Here is a 23,572-nt window from a genome sequence, read left to right on the forward strand (position 1 = left end):
CTATGGAGCTATTATAGTTGGTGGCAAGCAGCAAAGAGACCGCGTGGTCAGCTAGCCTCCCTTTAAGTCTGCCACCCTGCGCCGCTCCACTCCACCTCCTCTGCAGCACCTGGCTCGCGGGAGTGCACTAACTACTTGCTCCCATTTCAGATTTTTTTGCCCCCTCACCCTCCACTCAGCGATGGCTGCCATTGAGGGCAGCGGCAGCATTAATATCCTATGGCGCCACTATAGTCAGTGGGAAATTCTGGCTTTTCATCTATTCTGTGGTCCGGGGGGGGGGGGTGTGTTTGAGATAGAGGCACCACATTTGCAACATAGCTGCTGGAACTTCTCTTCAAAAGAACCCCCAAGATTCAAAACAATTGGACTGAGGGGGGCAATTCTAAAATAGGGTGCTCCCATCCAACCTCCATTGTGATTCTTGTCCTTTTCCCCCACCATAGGAAACAATGGAAATTGGATGGGGGTACTGTCTAGCAGGCCTAAATATGATCAGTGTCTCCTTTGATGTTTCTAGAATAATAAAAGGAGTTGCTCATTAGCTTTGTCTATGACTCTGCCCCCTGCAGGTTGGTTGTTTTATTAGGACTTCTTGCCTTGTTTATAACAAATGTAAAACAGCTAGATCACCTAATTGCTTCTCAGATTATCTGTAAAGAAAATCTTTTAAAATGAGTAATTGTAGCATTATAACATTGTATATATATGCCCCATATGCTGTAACCAAGTCACAGAAATCTTCCAGACTTTAAAGCCTGAGAACACATGCCTTGTGTTATATTAACAACTATGAGTTCTTATTTACATAGAATGGGAGTGGAGCATTACTTCAGCGAAATTCCTTTTTACTGCTTGGCTTCTGAAGATGATACAGCCTTCATTGGCAGTATTCATTTTTTTTGCTAGTCAGCAGAAGTGTTCATACTGGTTGTTACAGACTCTTAGTCTTCCTTGGTTGGGAAACACATGAAGTCATTTTAGTGGTTTACTGGAGCGGATTTCTTTTAAGAATTTAGGAGTGCTGTGCTACTGAGGTCCCTCTCTGACCCAAATCCCATTCACTCCCAGATCCACCCCCAAATTGTCTGGGTGTTTCCCATCCCAGAACTGGTAACCCTGTGTCTGGTTCCCATTTATTTATTTATTTATTTATTTATTTATTTATTTATTTATTTATTTATTTATTTATTTATTTATTTATTTATTTATTTATTTATTTATTTATTTATTTCGTTATATTGCCCCTTTCAGGGTTAGCATCTCAGGGAGGATCATAACCATATTAGAAAATTAGAAAACCAGTGGAAACCAGTTAAAATTTTCCATAAGCAACTCAGCCGTGGGTCAATTTCTGCCACCTCATCTCCTTTTTGGGGGGAGGGTTACTTTAGCGAGGTCTCTATATGAACAGAGGCAGGCCAAGTACAGTGAGTTACAGAAGTCTAACCTGGAGGTGACCATTGCATGGATCGCTGTGGCTAGGTGTTCTTTTTGCGAAAAGTGCATACATCAACAAGTGTTTTTAAGACCATTTAAAGAGCTTGATTAGATTAAGCTTCAGACTAAAACTATAAAGATGATACCAAATACCTATTTCAGGCCTACCATATTATTCTTAGCAGCAAAATGCTGCTTTCCTAGAATCATGGTATTTTTAAAACATTTCTTATAAGCATTTTTTGCATGTTATGGCAGATTATTGTGGTTTGCTGCACCAATCTTACTCTGTCTCTGTATAAACTGTTCCAGATATACTTTCACCATCTAGCTCTTTCAAGATGCAAATTGCACTTTGAAGAAAACTTTCAATTTTAAGTAATGATGCCAAATAATTGGAAACCACTAAATACCCTTGGAAGTGTCTGGAAAAGTGGCTTAATATCTCATAATAAAAAAATGCATCTATTCAGCATGAATATCTCTTTCAGATGGAGCCATCTCATAACTATGTAAAGAGAAGGGATATGGGGATGCTGTCAAATATTGGAAAAGAAGCTTGGAAGTCTAGTCAATTGAGATTATAATACAAGTAACAGTGTGGATTTTTCTCCATCTCTGGCTTGGGAAACTAATTGAAGATTCAGCTCCATTCTGGTTTCCTAATGTGAGGAGAGATGCTATATGTCAAAAACATCAGACTAGTACATTTCAATCTTCTCTCTATCCTATAGCAAATCATTACTTATGAATGCAACAGGGTAAGGACATTACCAAATTGCTTGATTACATAGCATACATACTATCTACAGCTATTTGTTGAATAAAGTGTTTGTTTTTGTGTAATATTCACCAGAACAGAAAATAAAAATATAAATTTCTAAAATAAAATTAGCTTGAACAATGTTAGAATTATGCAAAAATTTCAATCACCAGGAATTCACCATTTGTCTTTTCATTTAATTGTGTCTTATATTTATTTTTGTTTAGCTCATTTCTGGGCTGCCTTTAAAAATATTCAAGGCAGTTTACCAAGATAACTGCAACTGATAAAAACATTACCAGTAATATATACCAAACAAAACGTATAACAGAGGGATTAAGGAACAGCCACTTAAAGGCTCTCTGAATATTGGAAACAGCATCAGCTGATGCCAGAAGGTCTGTAATGAGAGGGCGAAGCAAATCTCCACTAAGCACAATTCTGACAAATGGGGGTTCCTACAAAAGAACTCCTTGAGACAGTTTCAAAGCATGGGTGCCTGCAGATCAAGCCAAGTCCCAAGTAGGCAGAGAATATTAAAATAAAGAATGTGGTGCCAGAAGTCCAAACCCAACTGCTTCATATACTTTATGTGAAACTTTCCCCCCTACTCCATCATAGAAATAATTTCCCCCCAGTTTTTCTCATTATCAAGAGACCAAAGTACACTGAGGATGATGTCATATTAATACCATGAGAAGCTAATACAGCCTTTCCAAAAGAAGATGAAATCATGGTAGAGTTCTTTTAAACCCATCTCTTAAACAAACAGAAGGCTAAGTTGTAGGCATACTTTTGGCCATGTGAATTTTAAATATATGTTATAGTTTTGCAGATGGCTCTTACAAATGTGAGTGGGAAACCATTATATATTTTGAAACCAGCTTAGTAGATAGTCAGATGTTTCTACTGTTTCCATTAACTTTTAAAACGTATTATGCAACATAACCTCTGCTTGAGGAGTACTGTACTTATTGGTTAATACAAAGGAAAATAATTTTTTTTTACAGATTTTATTATTTATTGTTATATAAAGCATTTACAGAAAGGTAAAAGGGAAAAAAGCGACCAGCTAATAAGTAATTATTAATACATAGTCTATACATCGTCTATACATGTATACCATACATAGTATAGTCTGATATTATCTCAAGAAATATGTAGTCAGTTCCCATTGCATATTAGTCCTAACCTAAGAGCTACTGCTGTCTTTCTTAAGAAAGTCCAGGTAATCGCTCCACTGTTCGTCATATTCTTCCGGTGGTTTCTTCTTAACCATGTTAGTGAGTCTTGCCATTTTTGCTAAGTCCGCTAATTTGTCTAGCCATGTAGAAATAGTTGGGGTCTCAGTCGCCTTCCAGTGCTTCGCCCACACCAACCGCGCCGCCATGGTTGCATGGAAGAAGAGGATTCTAGAAGAACTTGGTAATGCACTTGGATGAAAACTTAGCAACGTAGATTCAGGCTTCATTGGGTATCACATTTTAAATATTTCCTGTAACACCATATGTATTTTAGCCCAATACTTTTTTTCTTTCTCACAATTCCACCACATATGATAAAAGGAACCTATTGCTTTATTACATTTCCAACATTTATTATCAAACCTATCTGAGATTTTTGCGATGACCTTTGGAGTAATATACCATCTATAAAACATCTTATACCAATAATTTTTTGAGATGATAAATTCTAGATTAGGTAAAATCTATTCTTGTGATGAATATTAAGTGATACTTATAAATGCTTTCCAAGACACAATCTAATTATGTCGTCTATCATGGAAAGTTGTGATTAGTCAACAAGGACTTTGAGCTAATTTATGCCAACTGAGAGATGGACTGATATTATTTATAGAACCTTTGTATTTCAACAGAAAAAATGCGTTCTAGTTGAAGAACGTTTAATGTAAATCATGTTAGTCTTATATTACATTCCAGGATGCTCCCTTTTAAACTGGTTTGTACAAAGCTCTCTCTTAAGGGCACTTATCCCATTCCTCATCTGTTCCAGGGACACGGTGACGGAATTGACAACAATCCTTCCCCATTGAAATGAAAGTTCAACCTTCTGATTTACTTGTTCTGTTATCGTTCTGTGTGATATGGATGTCTAACACACATTTCACCAGGCTCAGTACACTTTCATATCATAGCCATCTAGCTCTAGACGTCTTGGTTCTTTTGGACGTCTTGTCCCACTCTGAAGACATGTAGAACCATTCACAAGGAACTGATAAAGGTAACAGAGGCTAGGTGACATTAATCATATTGTGTTAGAATGTGTTTTATTGTCCAGGAACCTGGAGAGTAATGCTAAAAGTAACCCATTGCATCATTACAAGCCAAACTAAACATGAGAGCATTCCCAAGTCCACTATTAGGATACCATTGCCATTTTTGGGAGCGCCTCTGTTTACAAATGCCAGGGGGGTTCAATCCTGATGGGAATCATACTGTATGTGGGGGGGGTATCTGTTCCCCCCACACAAACAATGGCCTCTTGAGTCCAAATGCTAGGGGGTGGGCTCTTCAAAATGGCATGGGAGGACAGGAACTCCTTCCCCATTCTGTGGTCCTGATTAGAATCACTTTCCCAAGGCTTTTGTAAACATAGGGATTTGCATCTCTAAAATGGCAGAGACATCCCAGTCATAGACTTGAGGATACTGTCATGTCTGGTTTGGCAGGACATAGTGTTGGGATCCAAGGTAAATTTTCTGCTAATGGAAGAAGATGGGTATTTTCTGCCAATTTCCCCTTCCTGTTACAGATGCAAAATTTGCTGTTCTTGTCATTCCTGAAGGTCTATCCCAAAGGGGGCAGTATTTGGGGAAGATCATTGGGCTGTAGCAGAAGGGGGAGGCAGAAAAGTTCTGTTCTGATAGCAGTGAAAGGAAAATTTAGTCTGCATAGTGGATATTAGACATAGACCTAGGAGACTGGGGTTCAAATCACTGCTGAGCCATGGAACTCAGTGATCTTGGTCTAGTTACTGTCTCTTTCACAAGGGTATTGTGGAGAGAAAGAGATTAGAGGAGATTGTGTACACTCCCAAGACTCCTTGAAGAAAAGACATCAGTGTGACAGAGGAATAATTGGTAATATTCTTAAATGGAACAATATATCTCTGTCAGATCTGATGGCCATGAAAGAAGGTCACTGTTCTCCACTGAGTCCTCTACTATTCTACTGCTCTAGGAAAGAGTAATTTTTTAAATGCTGGATGACTCCAGCCTTTGCTTTATTTAAGAGAGAATAACAGAAAAAAGAAAGAACAAAAGATGCCATAACAAGTCAATTCACCCTACTAACATATATGTTAACACCTATACCTATCTGGCTAAATATTAATATATATTTAGTTAATATATATATACCTATATATTGTGGCCAAATATTGTGAGAAATACCCCCGTTCTTCAAATTCTTCTGCTGGTCTTCCGTTAACTAGATTAGTAAGCTTTGCCATTTTGGTCAGTTCTCCCAACTTTTCTATCCAGTCTGTTATTTTTGGTATATCTTCTTGTCTCCATCTTCTTGCAAGCACCATCCTTGCTGCAGTTGTCGCATGAAAGAAAAAAACACCCGCTTTACGAGGGAGATTGTCCGGGGGCACACTCAACAACATATATTCAAGACATAATGCGAATTTAATGTTTAACATTTCTTCTAATACATCATGTACTTTCGCCCAGAATCATTGCGTATTTTTACATAATCACCACATATGAAAAAGGAGCCTACTTTATCTTTAAATTTCCATGATTTAATATCATAATTTTTTGAGATATGATGACCCAATAACTTAGGTGTTACATACCACCTAGAAAACATTTTGAACCAATTCTCTTTTAATTGCTGACTCTTTGTACGTTTTGCCGTATTTTTCCACATTGATTCCCACTCTTCCATTGAAATACTTTGGCCCAGATTCAACATCCATTTCACCATACAATTTTTAACCTGTTCAGACTCAGTGTCAAATTTCAATAATAATCTATATATCTGGCCTTGTAAGTGCGGTTTCATTGAGCAAAATTTTTTTCAAATTCTGACAAAGTTGGGCAAGTACCAATCTGATTCTGAAATTCAGATTTGTATCGAGACAGAAGTTGCTGAAGTTCCATCCAGTCTATATTAGCCCCTCGTTTGCTAAGTGTGTCCAAGTCCTTAAATTTCCATGCAGTAGTTAACAGATCTTTATATCTAAGCATCCTATACGTGATTGTCGAGGTTTGTCGAAGTACGCCTCTACTGGGAACTTTAGCAATGAAGATTCTGAGGTTATTTTTGATTTATATTTCTTCCATATAATCATTAGATTTTTGGCCCAGAAATTTAATTCATAGAATCATAGAATCATAGAGTTGGAAGGGGCCATACAGGCCATCTAGTCCAACCCCCTGCTCAACACAGGATCAGCCCAAAGCATCCTAAAGCATCCAAGAAAAGTGTGTATCCAACCTTTGCTTAAAGACTGCCAGTGAGGTGGAGCTCACCACCTCCTTAGGCAGCCTATTCCACTGCTGAACTACTCTGACTGTGAATTTTTTTTCCTGATATCTAGCCTATATCGTTGTACTTGTAATTTAAACCCATTACTGTGTGTCCCTTCCTCTGCAGCCTTTTGTTGTGCTTTTCCAATTGGCCAAAGTAAACCATGAAGTCCTTCGTTTAGGCCGTGTTTTTCAAACACCCAATCTTGTTTACTGGGATCAATAATCCAATTTGCGATCCAAACTAAGGCTGCGGCATGCAGAGGAAAGAGTACTTTTGGTAAACCATGTTGCACTTTTGGCCTAGTTTATGTCCCATTATGAAGAAGTAGGGTATATACACAGATGGAAGAATATTTTTATTGTTGGTGATACATGGAAATAGATGCAAACAATGTGTGTTAATCTTTTATGTAGGTATGCAAAATATGACTTCATTAGGGAGTTTTGATACCTAATTCTTTCAAGATCTATCACAGCTTGAGGCTAAATTCTCTGCCACTGACTTGTCATATATGTCAACAATAAATGTAAATCTGGAGAACAGCTTTGTTTGGAAGGCAGATGCAAACGATGGGAGTTGCCCACATTGCTTTTATTATGCCACATAAATGAGCCCCACCATTGACTGACATGTAAACTGGTTAATGGTGCCTTCGGTCTCAAATTCTACAAAACAATATTACGTTTAAATTATGGTAAAAAAAAGTGTTGAGGAGTGATTGTTAATTTTTTGGAACAGGAGTTTATTAATACAGAACATTATGAGTCAGATAAGTGTCTTAAAGTAATATAGAAGGCTTTATGCTTCTTTTAAAAAAATTTCTTCCTTGTTGAATTTTCTCCCTGTCTTTCAAATCATGGATTTTAGAACCTGATTCTAGGTGCCAACAATGTGGATTTAATGTCCACCCAGTACCTGTGCATCAGCTGTGCTCTTTTATATATTTATGGGTCCTTCTGCAGTGGGCAGCATGCCTAAGGGCTGCTTTAGACTATATTCCAGACCTGTACTTGGTGGGGAATGGGAGGGGTTATACCTCATCTCTCCACCCATGTAGCACACTAGTCCCAGTTCCAACACCACCTCCAACAACAGCAAGTCTCCACTTTGAAAAAATATCTGGTGTTGCTCATGGTGGTCCTCCAGATGTCCATGGACTACAAGTCACCTAAGCTCCTGCCAGCATTTGCTGGAAGGGGCTCATGGGAATTGTAGTCCATGAAAATCTGGAGGGCCACAGGTTGACTAGCCCTGCTATAGAGTGTTCTGCTTTGTGTCAGCCCTGGTGATGTTGTTGGCCGCCAGTAAGATTCCCATGTGGCTGCAAATGCCAGGTTGAACTCTTCATTGTGGCTTCTAGTCACCATGATGAGGGCCAGCTATGATGGAACTGTAATGAAAGAAAGTCCCGCCCCCACCCCAAGCATTCATTTGTGTTTCCCTGTAGAACCCATTCTGTGTAGAGTTAATCCTTCAGAGAAACATAAGGGATCTGATTGGCTGATGGAGGAGGGAGGAATTTCAGGAGCTGGAGGGAAGTGATGCCGTGAGACAGTTCTGGTCAGACTTTGGAGCTGTTTAGTTAGTGAAGTCTATGTTGAATTCAGAGAGTGAGGGAGACGTTCTCTCTTGAGGGATGAACAGAGGAACTGGCTAAGGGAGAAACCTGGGAGATTATTCCAAACCTAGCGAAGGAGAGGAATTCTCTTCTGAGGACAGAAGATGTACTTAGTCCTGTGTTCTAAGAGTATCGATAAGGGATTCAGGAGAAACTATAAAATAATTGAATAGGCATATATTTGTATCTGAATAAGCATATACTGCTAAACCCAAAATCTAGTCCTGACCCCTTTATTTAGTCCCCCCAAGTGTTTCATAAATTCTATTCATTTGTTTGTTAAACTTTGAAATGCCTCTTGTGTGTAGTGGTATACTGAGGAAGAATATATTTCTTTGGTTGTGAGGGAGAACACACTATTTCAGTAGGCTGGTGCTGCTTTTCCCTATAACGCAAGGCACAGGGGGACAAACACAATAAAGCCCTGAAGGGAGAAGATACATAAAGCTCACCAGCCAAATGAAAGAGAAAGGGATTTTTATTTGAAAGGAGGAAGTTTGTGTCAGCCACAGTCCCTCTCTCCCTCTCAGGCATGGATTAGGTTAAGAGCCTAGCCCTCTCCTGGCTGTGATACCAGCATGTAGATCCCAGCAGTGGAAGCATACAGTATGTTCAGATTGTCTCTCCCTGGAAGGCCCCAATGTGGTTCAGCTGCCCCCAACGGACAGTGGGAAGCAATTTCAGCAGATCTCTCCCCGACCCCCCCCCCAGGCAAGGATTGAGCAATCACCGTGATTCTCCATCAGGTGGAGGTAATTTGGGTAGTGATTTCAGCAGTCTCTCTTCAGAAGGTAGGGATCCTGTGATTTCAGCAGATGCTAGCCAGGGCTGCCTACCTAGCTCAGCATCCCACCTTCATCACCAATATTGAATAGTAGGTTCAATACACTGCAGAGTCAGTCACATGTCAAAACATCAGCTGTTTATTTATCACTTATAATTGAACAAACAAATAGCCCACCACCTGAAGTTATATACAGTTTAAGGGTTCCCACCAATGCCTGTGATCGGCCCTAAGTGGAGCCCTCTGACTGGCTAAATACAACAACCAGTAGCAGGCTGGATTTTGCGTGCCACAATTATGCATCCCTGATGCTAGTGCTAAGATCCCTACTTCTGGTCTCTGCTACAAGGTCAACTGTGTTATTATTGCAAAAGTTTTGAAGAAACAATATAGAATTAATTTAAGAATTTGGCCCAGGAGAAACAGAATAATAACAATCAGGGGACCCACAAGAATTTGTGGAGAGCATCTAATATTCCTTTCCCCCTTCGCTGAAAACCCCCATATCATCTCCTCTTTTCCTAATTACCTTCTTACAAACCAGACAGCCTACCTGCTTCAGCTTTCGTTTCATCCCTCCCCCAGCAATTTCTCATTGGGAAAACTCTCCCATGGTTCTGGCTACCAGGCTTTCATGATAGAGTACATGCCAGGACTTGTGGGTGACACCTCACTTTCCTGTGTCACCCTCCCCACACTATATCTTCTTTTCTCCTGGCAGCCCCCATATCCCATTTTCCTTGCTTCCATATTTTCTTTACCTCCTCCAACCAACCTATCTTTTTTTCTGCCCACCAATTTTTATTTACTATCTCACTTTTCTCCACAATGGGGACTTAAAGGAGCTTATATCATTCCTATCTCCTCAATTTATCTCCAGTCCACAGCAACCCTATGAAGTAAGTTAGGCTGAGAATGTGTAATTAGTCCAAGATGATTGAGTGAGATTCCATTCCAGAGTGATAATTCAAACCTGGGCCTTCCAGATCCTACATTACACTGGCTTTTGTGGGTTGTCTGCCATAGAGCAGTAGAAAGTAGCAAGGCCTGCGTGAGACATACTAGTCAGGTGATAGTAAATCATTTAGTAGTTGCTACAGGGCTGACACTGATTAATCCTTCATTAAAGATCAAAGCAGCCCTTGAAAGGACCTTGCCTCCTCCCCCTGCCTTTTATTGACCAGAACCAAGGCTTGAAGACTGGCAATACTGCTGTAGTTGCTTAGCAGTTCTCACAATGGCCACCAACAGGCCCTTACTTTCTTAAAATGACAGGGGAAATTTCTATTTATGGGGTTAATGCCTCCAATGTATTCTTTCTTTTTTTTACATTTCAAATTTTTTTGCGAACCTGGAACATTGTGGAAATTTCTGCTATCTTGAATCAAAAGGAAAGTCAGGGTATAAAAATTTTAATGAATACATAAATTAAGTATCCACTGATTTGGTTATGTTGAGAATTAAATGCATTGATTAGTTTCCAATTTAGGATGTTAAGATATGATACATTTTTAAATTAAATATGATACAAAAATTAGATATAATACTGTGTATTACATTAGGTTCCCCATGTTCTACAGAAATGCCCATTTATCCTGGGCTGATTCTGCACTTACTTTGTTTATTCCATTGTGGATCCTGCTGAATTCAGATCGATTTGAACTTGGGTCTTCCTCTATCCCCCTCCCCACAATTGAAACAGAAAGTGTTCTGCACTAGATTGGGGAAGCTCAGAATGGGGAGGGGGAGCCAAACACAGCAGGAAGCTCTTTCTTTTCTTGAATGGGGGGCGGTAGGATTGGAGACAGCAGAGGAGGGGGAAAAAAAACAAGAGACAAATCTTTTCTGGGAACCAGGAAGACTTTGAACTGATGCCCTGGCCAGTCAGGGAAGACTTCTTTGCTACAGCATTGAGGCAGCAAGTTAAAATTCACTAAGAGCAGATAGCATTTACTCATGGCAGCTTTTGAAATATTGAGGCTTATGTCCACTCCAGGATATTGCAGGACAAAGATAGGGTCGCCACAAATCAATTATGGATGTTGCAGAGGGAAAATGTAAAGCACCCCAAATCCAAATAGAAATCGAATTCAGTGTAGACAGGAGGAATTCATTTGAACTGGGTCTGAATAAAAAGCCCTATGCAGACTATACCCTTGTATTGATAGTTCAAGTTACTTTTAAATAAAATTTAAATAAAAATATATTTTTGAGCAAACTAATATGTTGTATGTAAATTTAAGCCATATTTAACATTTTTCAGAAAGATCCAACACATTAGTTGTATTTTTCATCAAGCATAATTGAATGCAAAGAAGTCTATGCCAATCATATGCTTTCTGTTTTGAATTATAGCTCACCACTGCCACTCTGGATGGCAAGCTGCAGTTGTTCCTACCTTGATGACGATTAGTCTCGACACCTTTGGCTCAACTACACTGAGAATAAAATCTCCCTGAAGGTACAGAGAAGATTAGTATGAGGGCAAACTGGAACATATTAAAAATAATCTGCTAGATTATTTGTACTTTCTGTAAAGCCATTGGGAATTGCTTAAAGGCTTGTTCCGGGGGGGGGGGGGGATCAAGCAGCAAAAATTTGGTACAAGAATACTGAGTCTCTTTTGTACCTAAGCCAATTTACATATAGTATATGATCACACATTTCAATAAAACTTCATAAGTACTAGAAAGCTGTGAATGAATTAATTTTTATCAGGTTGGATCTCACTATTTGTTTGTCTCTGCCTATAATGCCTTTTGTAAATGTGTTAGGGAATATCAGGAGAAACTTAAGAAAGCTGGATATTTACAATTTATGTTCTGGGACTTTAGCAACTGCCTTCACAAATATAATTTTTGAGCACTCAGTTGCCAAGGAGTAAACCATAGACTATTTCTGTAATATTCTTGCCTGAGTCTTCTATAATAAATTGATATTATTGTTGCACATTACTCTTGCCTCTTTATTCAGTGAAAGGGAGTGTCTGAGATACTGAATATTTTCCTTACCATTGTGAGGTGCTAGCAAATGTTTAGTGTATTTCATATAAGTAGTAGATAGGCTAACAATATTTCAACATTCCATGGATAATATACAATTCTTGTATCCTAGTCATCTAAAAACTTGAAATGGCCAATCCAACAAGGTTTCCACCATAACCTCCTGTTCTTAAGAACCAGAGGTTTAAAGTAGGGATTCCCAAAGTGGGTGGTATGCTCTCCCAGGGGTTGTGGAAGGATCCTGTGGGGGCAAGTGAGGAATATCGGGGGCAGTACAGGGACAGCAGTCTGACTCTTCCTGCTAAAGCTGTGTTTTCCTGCAAGTGATGTTCCAAGATGACTTGTCCTTGCCTGACTCTTGAACATCCTTGGTAGTCTCCTATCCCATTGCTGACCAGGGCCAACCCTGCTTAGCTTCCTGAAGAAAATGACAGCATCAGAAGGTGGGCTGGATGGAATCATATTCCTGCAGAGCTCCTTCCCCTCCCCAGACTCTGTCCTTCTCAGGTCCCACCCCAGATCTCCAGGAATTTCTTCAGTCAGGGTTGGCAACACTTCCCCAAAAGTCTGGAAAAGACTGGAAAAGTCTTTTCCTGCTTGCTCCTAGCCATAAGATTTTCATTGCTAGCCTCTGTCTCTGTCTCTCTATTTCTCTCTATTTCTCTCTATTTCTCTCTATTTCTCTCTCTCTCTCTCTCTCTCTCTCCCCCCCCATGAGGACCCAAAGTGGCTTTTACAAATGACTTTTAAACAGATATTTCTTCCAAAAAAGAAGCAAAGTCATTATATATGTTTTGAATTTGCAGTAGACCTAGCACAAGAAAGGGGTGTGTGTGTTCATATATGTCTGAGTGGCACTAAGGTCATGGCCTGGGAGCTGAGTGGGCGGCAGTCCCAAAATGTTTGGGAACCACTGGTTTAAAGTATGTGGTTTGTTCTCTTTCTGACCCATTATGCACGGGTGGAATAACGCACATTTGGGGTGGAATGGCGGCAACTAAAATCACCGATAACGCACGGAGCCGGCCACAGCGTCGGTGCATGCCGCCGAAAAAGCCGCGTTCGTGAAACGCGGAAGAAAGCGCGACTTCCAGGTGACCGGGGCGCAACCAGAAGTGGCGCCGGGATCGCTGCGTGCATAATCGGTTACTCTGGGTTTTGCCGCCGTCGCACCCCACCCCGTGCATAACCGGTGTGCGTCGCGTCTTCCCCCTCCGCGTTTTCCATGTGACCCGAAATCGCCGTTTCGGCGGCTGTGCATAATGGGCCTCTGAGCAGACCAATGGAAAGTTTCATCATGACATACCTCTTGTAGGAAGCTCTTAAAATAATTTTGAAGTAAATATGATACTCTTTACAAAAATTTTATACAATCTGTAACTATTCTCAAAACTGATCTTGAAATAAGAACATTCAAATAACAAATGCCAAATAAAAATCCTAATAAGATAAAAAGGCATATTACATACCCCATACTTTGGAGTCCTCACAGCGTTAACATGTTTCAGAAGCTACTTACTAATATTATTGATTTTAGCAAAAGTATTCACCGTCATCAGTGTTTGTCCTGTTTTGTCACATTACAACCTGGAACTCAGTTGGGTTGGTGGGGTGTTAAGTGCCATTGGATTCTCACAACCTGCCTTAGCACTTCCAAGGTGCAAAATCGTTTTTGTTCTGACACAAACAGTACTCAAGACAAGAAAAACAGAAATCATGACCATGCATAAGAATTTGTTCACAGACGAAGCAGTTACAAGCAAAACACAGGCTTTACTGGTTCCTCTTGGATTTCCAATGACATTCCTACAGTTATAGAACACTTTTGTAAATTGCTCTGTAAATTCTGAAGAAGTGTTGTCATTACACAGTGGCTTTTCCTTTGTACAGAGATGGGACTGTGGCATCCTGCAACTGGGCAATGACCAGCAGACAAAACAAGGGATGTGTAGATATATGCTCCTAAATGCACAACAGACGAAATGAACAATAGAACAGTTAGGTCTCTCTCCTCACTCTTTCTATACAAAGTTGTTTCTCAATAAAATTATTGTATTTAGTAACACAAACAGTTGATTGTTCCAGACTTTCTCCTGGTACACAAAAGCCAAGAGGATAATGCATGCAATGCTCCTTAGACATAACTACCAGTGAAGTGACAGGTAGTGGCCGTTATATTTTACCATTGAGATTGATTAGAAACTGCAAGTGAATTGTGATTGAATTCTAAATCATAGATGGATGTTAAGCAACATATACTTCACTTTTATTTTTATCCCAGAACAGATATTCAACATCACTTTTCTGTCTGTCTGCCTTTCCTTTCCATTTATTTACCCACAATATAAAAATACAGCTTTAATAATGTGTTCTCAGACTCTGGCATTGGGCTGGAGTCTAGGATTCCTTTAGTAGGCCTGTCCTTGGGAATTAACTTCAATAATGAGTGAGAGAGGGTATCACAGCACCCTCTTTGCTCTCCTGCTGGTAATCTCTAGTTGCCTTAGACGAGGTATGGCCCTTCCTTCTGATTCTCCCAGGATACACTACCTGGGAATGGGTCGACTCTGGCCCAATGCTCAATTGCCTACCTTGTATCACATTTCACCTGCTTCTCATAAGGCTTCTCCACTGCAGCCTGTTCCCTGCCCTGCTTGTCTCAAGGAGCCTTCCTGGCTCTCACAGCAGATGAAGAGAGGATCATCCATTGTGGTGGGTTTTGCTGCTCTTCTGCAACCCTTGCTGCCTCATGCCTCTGCTTCTGGCCCCTGGGAGTTGGCTGCTGGCCGCCTGCTGGTGTTTCTAGGTATCCTCATGAGCTAGAAAACTCCTTTTGTTTTCTGGACTTCTATGGCCATCCCTGGACAAGTTTTCTTAGCGTGGTCTGGAGACCTTCCACTCCTTGGAGGTAAGTACAGGGATGGGAAGTCTGCGCTCTGAATATCTGGAGGGGTGGAATCTATCTTTTAATGAATGCATGGTGCATCCTCCATTCTATTAAAAAGTTCTGGACCATTTAGCTTGTATGCACTGTTTTGTGAGCGATTATATAATTTTTAGTCTTTTGGATTGTTTTGTAAAGCAAAATGACTCCATACAACCCCTTTCTCATTATATGACTTCTATATTTCACAACATTTGGTGCATGAATATTATATGATTTTTTACATAAATGGTGCCTTGAAATAATAATCATGGTAAGCTTGCATGATGCTATGAAATTATCTTCTCCACAAATAATGTGCATTGTCTGATCTTGAATAGCCAGTTATAAAAACAAATGGCAAACTCAAGAGAAAATCACCCAGCCATGATTCATCTCAGCTTAGGCAACTGGTAATTAACAGACATGAGTTTATTTTGCTGGCTCGTGGGAATGCCTGTTTCTTAAATATGGTGGGCTTTTAATAATCATAGTGGTTTTAAGAAAAAAAAGCTTTGGACAGTTTGTCCAAATCTAATAAAATATTTCATTCATGTTTCCTTCCTTTTGCTGATATATTCACTACTACTAGTGGGATAATTCTAGTTGCATGAGTTTCAAGTGTTTTTGTAAATAGTTCCACTGAAATGTAGTTTTATTTCAGTTTAACATCATGAGAAATACCCACTGGAAAATACTAGAGCTAGGAAACAGTGAAAGCAGTAGTGGAAGGGAAAGACCCAGCAAGAGATGGATTGACTCAATCAAAGAAGCAATGGCCCCCAGCCTGAGGCAAGGCTGTTAATGACACAACTTTTTTGTGTGGAGGATATGAATTCATAGGATCACTGTAAATTGAAAGCAACTTGAAAATGCTTGGCACATAATCCTGCTTGAAAATCCTTGTCGCACCCCATTGTTGTAAGCCCAAACACAGAAAAACCAAAAAAAGGCCACAAACCTACCAGGGCTGCAAGTTGACAGGTGGTGGAGCCAGCAGCAGGAGGAGATGCAGAATAATGACACACTGTGTACTGGTGCATTCGGTGCGGCAGGACACAGCTGTGTCTTGCTGTAAAGGGATGGAGAGGCACAGGCCCTTTATAAAATGCCAAGTGCGTGGGCCCAGCCTCTCCCCCCCCCCCCCGAGAGCTGCAGCCAGACAGCTTCCTGCCTCCTGACCCCTTCAGGTTCATGATTTATGACTGCTGTGTTTGGTTGCTTTGATTCTGTCACAGCTTGCAAATTGGCATAGGGTTGAACTTGGTTTTTTGGGGAGGGCAGCCTAAATCTGGCCTCCCCAGATATGGGGCTTCCGTAAGAAAGTAGAGTGTGAGCAGGGCCAACCCCAAGGGGAAGGTGTAGTACTTGCAATGCCAGGAGGCCTGAGGTGGACCAATGGAGGTGTACACCCACTGTGGTACCTGTGGTACACTCACTGTGGTACACTTCCCTTATGCAGGACCCTAGCGGCAAAAGGGCCCCATGTTCCCCACTGGGAAATGGGGAGAGTCCTCATGGGGGGGCCACTAAAGTCAGAGGGAGATGTGGTTGGCTGACTACTACAGCAGGTCTTCTGGGACAGGCCAAGGGGTCAATCAGGAGCCACGCGGTGCGCGGCTCATAAGTGGCCCCTTTGAGTTTTTATCCTGGATTCGCCCCACCCCGCCCCTTTCTCCTCCCACCTAGACCTTACAGCTTTATTCTTACCACTTACCAGAGCATTTTACATATTATTATTATTGTTATTGTTATAGATTTATTTTCCGCCACTTCCTATTAGGCTTGCGGCGGGTAACAGTAGTCTTAACCCCATTAAAATCCCCATTAAAAGACTTTAAAAATTCCAACATGACGGAAAAAGAATCCCCTTTCAACCCCCACTACTGAAGCGACGAAGAGAATGGAGGAGTGATGTACATTTCCGAGCATTATAATGCTTTATAATAAGATTTCTTTACCTTTAGTTCTTCCCATAAGTTTTGTGTAGGATTGTGTCTGTACTCTCTGTATTTTGCTTTTCGGGTACCTTTGCCCTGCCTATATTCTCTGTTGTGCCAAGGTTTAGATAGATGACTTGCCAACTGTTCTTGATTCACATTCTGACTTTTTAGGGCCATCTGTACTTCTCCTCTAACAGTTGTTCAAAACCCTTTATGCCAATATCTATCTGTTCACAATTTAAGAATCTTTGTGATATATCTCTGAAAGTGTGCCATGGTTTTATCTATTTTGGCATTCCATCTAACTGGGCTTATCTTGATTTTGGAATCTGTAGCTCCACTAATTCTTTCGTTTAACCACATGTTGGCTATGGGGGGGGGGTATTAAATACCATTTTTAAAGGCAAATGATCATTATTGTAAAAGGATGCTATCTTGAATTATCTTATGAACTGGACAAAATCTTTTGATATAATAATATAATCTATTACGCTCCTTCTGTCCCCCATCCAGCAGGTAAATTCAGCTGGGTGATCCCCTTTTACTGAGCTGTTTAACATACCTAGATCCATTTGGCTTAGCATTTGAGTCAGAAGAAATCCTGTGTAATTAAATTTAAGATCTCACAAATTTAAGATCTTTGGAATGTCTTGTATAAGGTAACATCCTATATTCATTGTTAGTTCTATGGAATTTACTAGCTTCAAAGCCTGTTCCTAAGAACGGGCCTTGAAAGGGCTCCCTCGCCTGGCCCTTGGCCAGGCAGTTTAAGGTGGTCTTGGGCGGCAGCTTGAAGCCAGATCAAGTGGGGCGGGTGGGGGCTGGGCAGCTCATTAGCAGGGCCGACAGAGCTCCTTAGCAGTCAGCTAGTCATCTCCTTAACAGACAGCAGGCTGGGAGACCCTCATCAGCAGGCCCAGCCTAGCAGGCCAAGAGGCCCATGTTAGGAGGCCCGCCTCCATGACCCTTTGACCCTCTCACCTGCTGCTGGCTCCGGGAACTGAGGCGTCTGAGAAAAAAGAGTCTAGAGTCCAGGGACGGAGGGCGGGAGCTGCAGGGGCAGGGCCAATCAGGGCAAAGCTGGCTGCACCCTGATTGGCCCTATTCCAACTTGGACAGCTGGACATGACCCACCCCCTAGGCTGTTTCATAAATATATAGAGGAACAACAATGGATAAGGATAGTTAGCATAAAGCTTATTATCATCTGGTCCAGTTCTAGCATTAAAGACCCCCCTCCACAATTACATATGCTGTTGGATGGGTGTTTATCAATTCTGATATATATGTATCCAGGCCCAATCTTTATCCAGTTGGGCATTGGTTCTACCAGGAGCCATGTAGACATTTACAACCAGGATTGAAGTCTGCTGGCAGCAAATGCTAATTGCCATAGCCATTTGTGAACATGAGGGGAGTTCACTAACTACTGCATTTCATGATGTAGCAATCAAAATTCCCAGCCACTTTTTGGCTCTGCCATAAGTAGAGGCTAGAGCCACCAGTGCATATAAAGCTGTGGCCTTGTTACGCAAAAAAATGGGTTTGTGTGTCCTTGAAGCCAAAAAATGCCTGCCTGCCTGCCAGCCAGTCAAATACATTGCTAGCCTTTTTTGGTGCAAATGCAATAAGCTTTTTTTCAGAGGGAAACTAGCTTGAATACAACATATAATGTTTACAACTCTTCATATGTCAATCAACAAAATCTGTACCAGTTTTTTAAAAAAATGTCAAAGGAATCAGAGTCTGCTTCAGAGGAAGATGAGATTCCAGACCTCAGGCAATCATTGTTTATTATTATTATTATTATTTATTTGATTTGTATGACCGCCGCTCTCGGAAACCGGCTCGCGGCGGTTCACAACATTTTAATACAAATACAATATATTAACCATTAAAATTCCCCATTAAAACCCCATTAAAACCCCATTAAAACAATGACTAAGTCACAATGATGGCGATTAAAACTATTCCCGTACAGGCCCACTGGATGAGCAGAAGGGAACGGAGGATAATTGGGCATAGGATGGAACACTCTGGGGAACCAGGTCAGTTTAGTACTGGCCTCCCCCCTCCGGGGAGAGGGGTCCGATCTTAGCCCCGGGCCATCACCCGGCCTTAGACAAACGCCTGGCGGAAGAGCTCCGTTTTGCAGGCTCTGCGGAACTCAGAGAGCTCCGACAGGGCCCGCAGCTCTTCAGGGAGCTCATTCCACCAGGTAGGGGCCAGGACCGAAAAGGCCCTGGCCCTTGTCGAGGCCAGGCGTGCCTCCCGGGGTCCTGGGATCATCAGCAGATTCTTACCCGCAGAGCGAAGTGCCCTGCGGGGGGCATAAGGAGATAGGCGGTCCCTCAAGTATGCAGGACCCAAGCCGCGTATAGTCTTAAAGGTTAGTACCAAAACCTTGAACCTGATCCGGAAACAAACTGGCAACCAGTGCAGCTGCTTCAGCAGAGGCTGAACATGGGACCTCCAAGATGATTTAGTGAGGACCCGTGCAGCTGCATTCTGTACCAGCTGTAACTTCCGGGTTAGAGACAAGGGTAGGCCCGCGTAGAGCGAGTTACAGAAGTCTAATCTAGAAGTAACCGTTGCATGGATCACATTGTGACTGAACCAGAAGCAAGCAAACAAAAGAAAACATCTGCCAGCCTCTAGGTGGGGTCTGGAGAGCCTTTGAGTTACAACTCTCCTTTTGATTATAGAGATAGGTTATTTATTACTTAAAACATGAACGTGTGCTGGCAGGGGCTCATGGGAATTGTAGTCCACAGGTATCTGGAGAGCCACAGTTTGGCTACCCCTGCATAGAACAACCAGGAGGACACTAGGGCAAGGATGCACCCAAAAATAATCTGAGGACAGACTTCAACCTCATTTATCACTAAGCTATGGGTCCTTCCCCACATGATGCTAGCAAGTTCCAAAAGATAGGAAGCACTCTTCTCTTTCCTCTCTTTCCTTGAGAGCCAGTTTGGTGTAGTGGTGAGGAGTGCGGACTTCTAATCTGGCATGCCAGGTTCGATTCTGCACTCCCCCACATGCCCCCACATGCTGGGTGACCTTGGGCTCGCCACGGCACTGATAAAACTGTTCGGACCGAGCAGGAATATCAAGGCTCTCAGGGTGTCTGTTGTGGGGAGAGGAATGGGAAGGCGTTTGTAAGCAGCTTTGAGCCTCCTTCGGGTAGGGAAAAGCGGCATATAAGAACCAACTCTTCTTCTTCTCTGTAATGGAAGGAAATTTGGCAGAATGGCCTGCAGGAAGGGCTATGTCTACAGGGGTGTTCTGGGCAGCATGGAGCCAAAATCCTAGCCTCACCTATCTGTCAGTGAGCTCCATCAGTCATGAGCAGGAAACAAACACCAAGGGAAGCCCAGCCTGCAGGTGGAGAATGTTTGCAAAATGCCTGCCACTCACCCAGGACTGTGCTGAGGACAGCTGGCATCCCCAGTTACAGTACCAGAGAGTTCACCCTTCAAAACATCCATTTTCTCTATGGGAACTGATCTCTTTAGGCTGGAGCTGTAATTCTAGGGGACTCTCCCCTTTCCCTGGTGTCCCCTCCCCTGTCCCTCCCCTTTGTTCGGGCTTTTCTCGGCCTGCAGGCAAGCTTCAGAGTTGGCAGGAGGCAGCGTGGAGGCATGTGCTGGTGGCCTCGATGTCAGGTGGGAGGGAGGGAGGGATGGCCTGGTGGCTGGTGTGCCCCAGCGTCTGTAAGAGGGGAAAGGTGATGGTTGGGGTATGGTGGGGTAGATGCTCCCCCTCAGAGAAGACACAGACTGGCTTCTTTAAACTCTGTAGGCAGGAGCCATTGCTTCAGGAGGGTGCAGCCAAAGAGGGCAGCTCACTTACCTCAGGAGAGGTGTCTGAGGGGCCAGAGACTGAAGAAGCAGCAAAATTGTGGGAAGACAGTTAGGGGCGGGAGTTCTAATCTGATTATGGCAGCCAGTGGGTTGATGGCCAATAAAGAGGTGTACAGGCACCAATGATGGACCTGATTGGCATTATACAACAATAACACATGGGCTGCCACTGATCTATCCATGGTTATGAATGTCATGTGATTCAAAAAGATTTTTAAGGCCAAGCAGGAAGACTGAAAAAATTGAAGTTGAATGATACATCAGTCTAGATGCATAAAGATTCTCTCTGATTTATTAATCAGATTATCATCAGGATTTTGCACCAGTTGTGAAATATTCCATGATTAGAATGCTCCTAATCATAACAACACGTAGAAACCAGCAAACAGAATACATGGGCTGCATTTCTACATGCTGAAAGAGTACCAGGCAGGTTGTGAGAAAGAGAGTGCAAGAAGGGATGAACTAGTGCTTAAGTCTTGTGGTGCTTTCTTATATGTCCTCGGTAATGCTGATGGCCAGTTTGGGATCAGGAAGGATTTTTTTCCAGGACAGTTTGGCCCAGGATCCTAGAGGTTTTTTGCTTTCCTCTGGGCATACAATAGGGCTCACTGGGGGAGTGTAGCTGTGAATTTCCTGCATTATGCAGGGGATTGGACTAGATGACCCTTGGATCCATTCCAGCTCTGTATTTCTAAGTGCTTGAGTTTTTAGATACAGAAAGGACATCTAGTTTGTAAACTTCAGAAAGGGTTTTATTGGTTTAAACAAGCTAGTAAAGCCTGGAATGACAAGCTGAACAAAATGCTACACATTCAGAATTTCAAAAAGGGCAAAGTTGGTGCCTGTGTTTATAGTAGACACAAAGGTGGAAGACATTTTTATTCTAACATATGTTGATGATCTGATTATTTGCCATGACAGTGCTGGAAGTGTATCTTATCTAAACCAGAGGTATTTAACCTATGGTCCTCCAGATGTTCATGGACTACAATTCCCATGAGCCCCTGCCAGCAAATGCTGGCAGGAGCTCATGGAAATTGTAGTTCATGGACATCTGGAGGACCACAGGTTGACTACCCCTGATCTAAACTATTAAGTAGAAGTCCAACACCTAAGAAATTTTATTTGGAAATTCAGATTCAACAGGAACCAGATGGTAATTATCTTTTTAGTCACAACAGAGGATACTGGAGTTACTGAGAAGCCCGGAAAGCATTAATACAGTGCTCACATCAATGAAATCCAGTTTCTACAAATAAAAAGAAACCGGTCAGCCACTGCCAGATAGTAGTACAGAGCTGCTATAGGAAAGGTTTTATATTGAACACTTTAAGTGGAAAGTATTCTTTAGATTTAGAAAGTTAAAGCAGAAAGTGCCAAAGCAGGATTATGCTGTACATGAGTAAGACAAAATTAATGACTACTGAGAAATTATACAACTTTCAGGTTGACAAGGAAGAAATTGAAATTGTTCAAGATTTTCTATTCCATGGCTCCATCATCCACCAAAAGGGAGATTGCAACCAAAAAATCAGAAAAAGATTGAGATTGGGAAAGGCATCCAATAAGGAGGTAGTAGTGATCCATAAGTAGAACACTGTGTCACTGGTGACCAAAATCAAGATAATTCATATTATAGTATTCTCCATTACTCTCCATTGGTGTGAAAGTTGGACAGTGAAGAAGGCTAACAGGAAGAAAGATGATTCCTTTGAAAAGAGAGTTTTTGGACCGCCTTAAAGACAAATAGAGAGCCTCTTGTGGCGCAGAGTGTTAAGGCAGGAGACATGCAGTCTGAAAGCTCTGCCCATGAGGCTGGGCGTTCAATCCCAGCAGCCGGCTCAACATTGACTCAGCCTTCCATCCTTCCGAGGTCGGTAAAATGAGTACCCAGCTTGCTGGGGGGTAAACGGTAATGACTGGGGAAGGCACTGGCAAACCACCCCGTATTGAGTCTGCCATGAAAACGCTGGAGGGCATCACCCCAAGGGTCAGACATGACCCAGTGCTTGCACAGGGGATACCTTTACCTTTAAAGACAAATAAGTGGATTCTAGATCAACTCAAGCCTTAAGTCTCCCTAGAAGATACAATGATCAAACTGAGGCTATCATACTTTGTGCACACTGAAGAAAAGACTCACCGGAAAAGACAGTACTGGTCAGAACAGCTGAAGGCAGTAGGAGAAGGCAGCATGAGGTAGATTGACTCAAGGGAGCCACAGCCCTCAATGTGCAGGACCAGAGCACGGCTGTTGACAAAAGGCATGTTGGAGACCATTAATTAGTAGGGTTGCCATAGGTCAGAAGAGACTTGATTGCATTTAACACACATACACATTCTTCAGACTAGGCTTCTCTCTACTTTCCACTGCAGTGTAAATCTCTATTACTATCCGATAGCCTTCCATAAAAAGCAAACAGAGCAACATTGCAAAGTTTCCAGTAATGATTTTTAGATCCCTCAGCTGCAGTTTCATATTAAATGTGTTGAGTAGGAGGAATAATAGTGCTCGTGCACATTTTTTCAGAAGTAAATTAATGGAAGAAAAAGACTGTAGGTTTCTAAAATAATAAAATTATTAATTCCTGTCTACAGCAAATATGAAGTATAAATTGCTTCAATTTGTTTCAGAGATACTTTATAGCAATAACAGAAGTGTGGAAGAATTTAGCCTTGTTCCAATTTTGAAGTGGCACAGAACTGAACGTTACATGAGTTTGTTTTT

At 41.7% G+C, this 23,572-nt stretch overlaps 1 protein-coding gene across 12 annotated transcripts in view; it reads left to right on the forward strand.

Annotated features, from left to right (window-relative positions):
• The window catches only part of WDR27 (WD repeat domain 27), a 114,275-nt gene that overhangs the window by 88,608 nt on the left and 2,095 nt on the right, over positions 1 to 23,572 (forward strand). For 8 of the 12 annotated variants that reach the window (XM_077346948.1, XM_077346987.1, XM_077346971.1 and 5 more), the window contains 3 exons: positions 1,932 to 2,201; positions 4,217 to 4,444; positions 11,463 to 12,052. The exons of 1 other annotated variant lie outside the window; for it this stretch is intronic. In XM_077346948.1, the coding sequence (XP_077203063.1) occupies positions 1,932 to 2,027 (96 nt within the window). In that variant the 3' untranslated portion in view covers positions 2,028 to 2,201; positions 4,217 to 4,444; positions 11,463 to 12,052. Of the gene's footprint in view, positions 1 to 1,931; positions 2,202 to 4,216; positions 4,445 to 11,462; positions 12,053 to 23,572 lie in introns of those variants that run through there. 3 more of the 12 variants (XM_077347005.1, XM_077347034.1, XM_077346939.1) reach the window with 2 other exon arrangements.

The sequence above is a fragment of the Paroedura picta genome, chromosome 1 (assembly GCF_049243985.1).
Source record: "Paroedura picta isolate Pp20150507F chromosome 1, Ppicta_v3.0, whole genome shotgun sequence".
Classification (NCBI taxonomy): Eukaryota; Metazoa; Chordata; class Lepidosauria; order Squamata; family Gekkonidae; genus Paroedura; species Paroedura picta.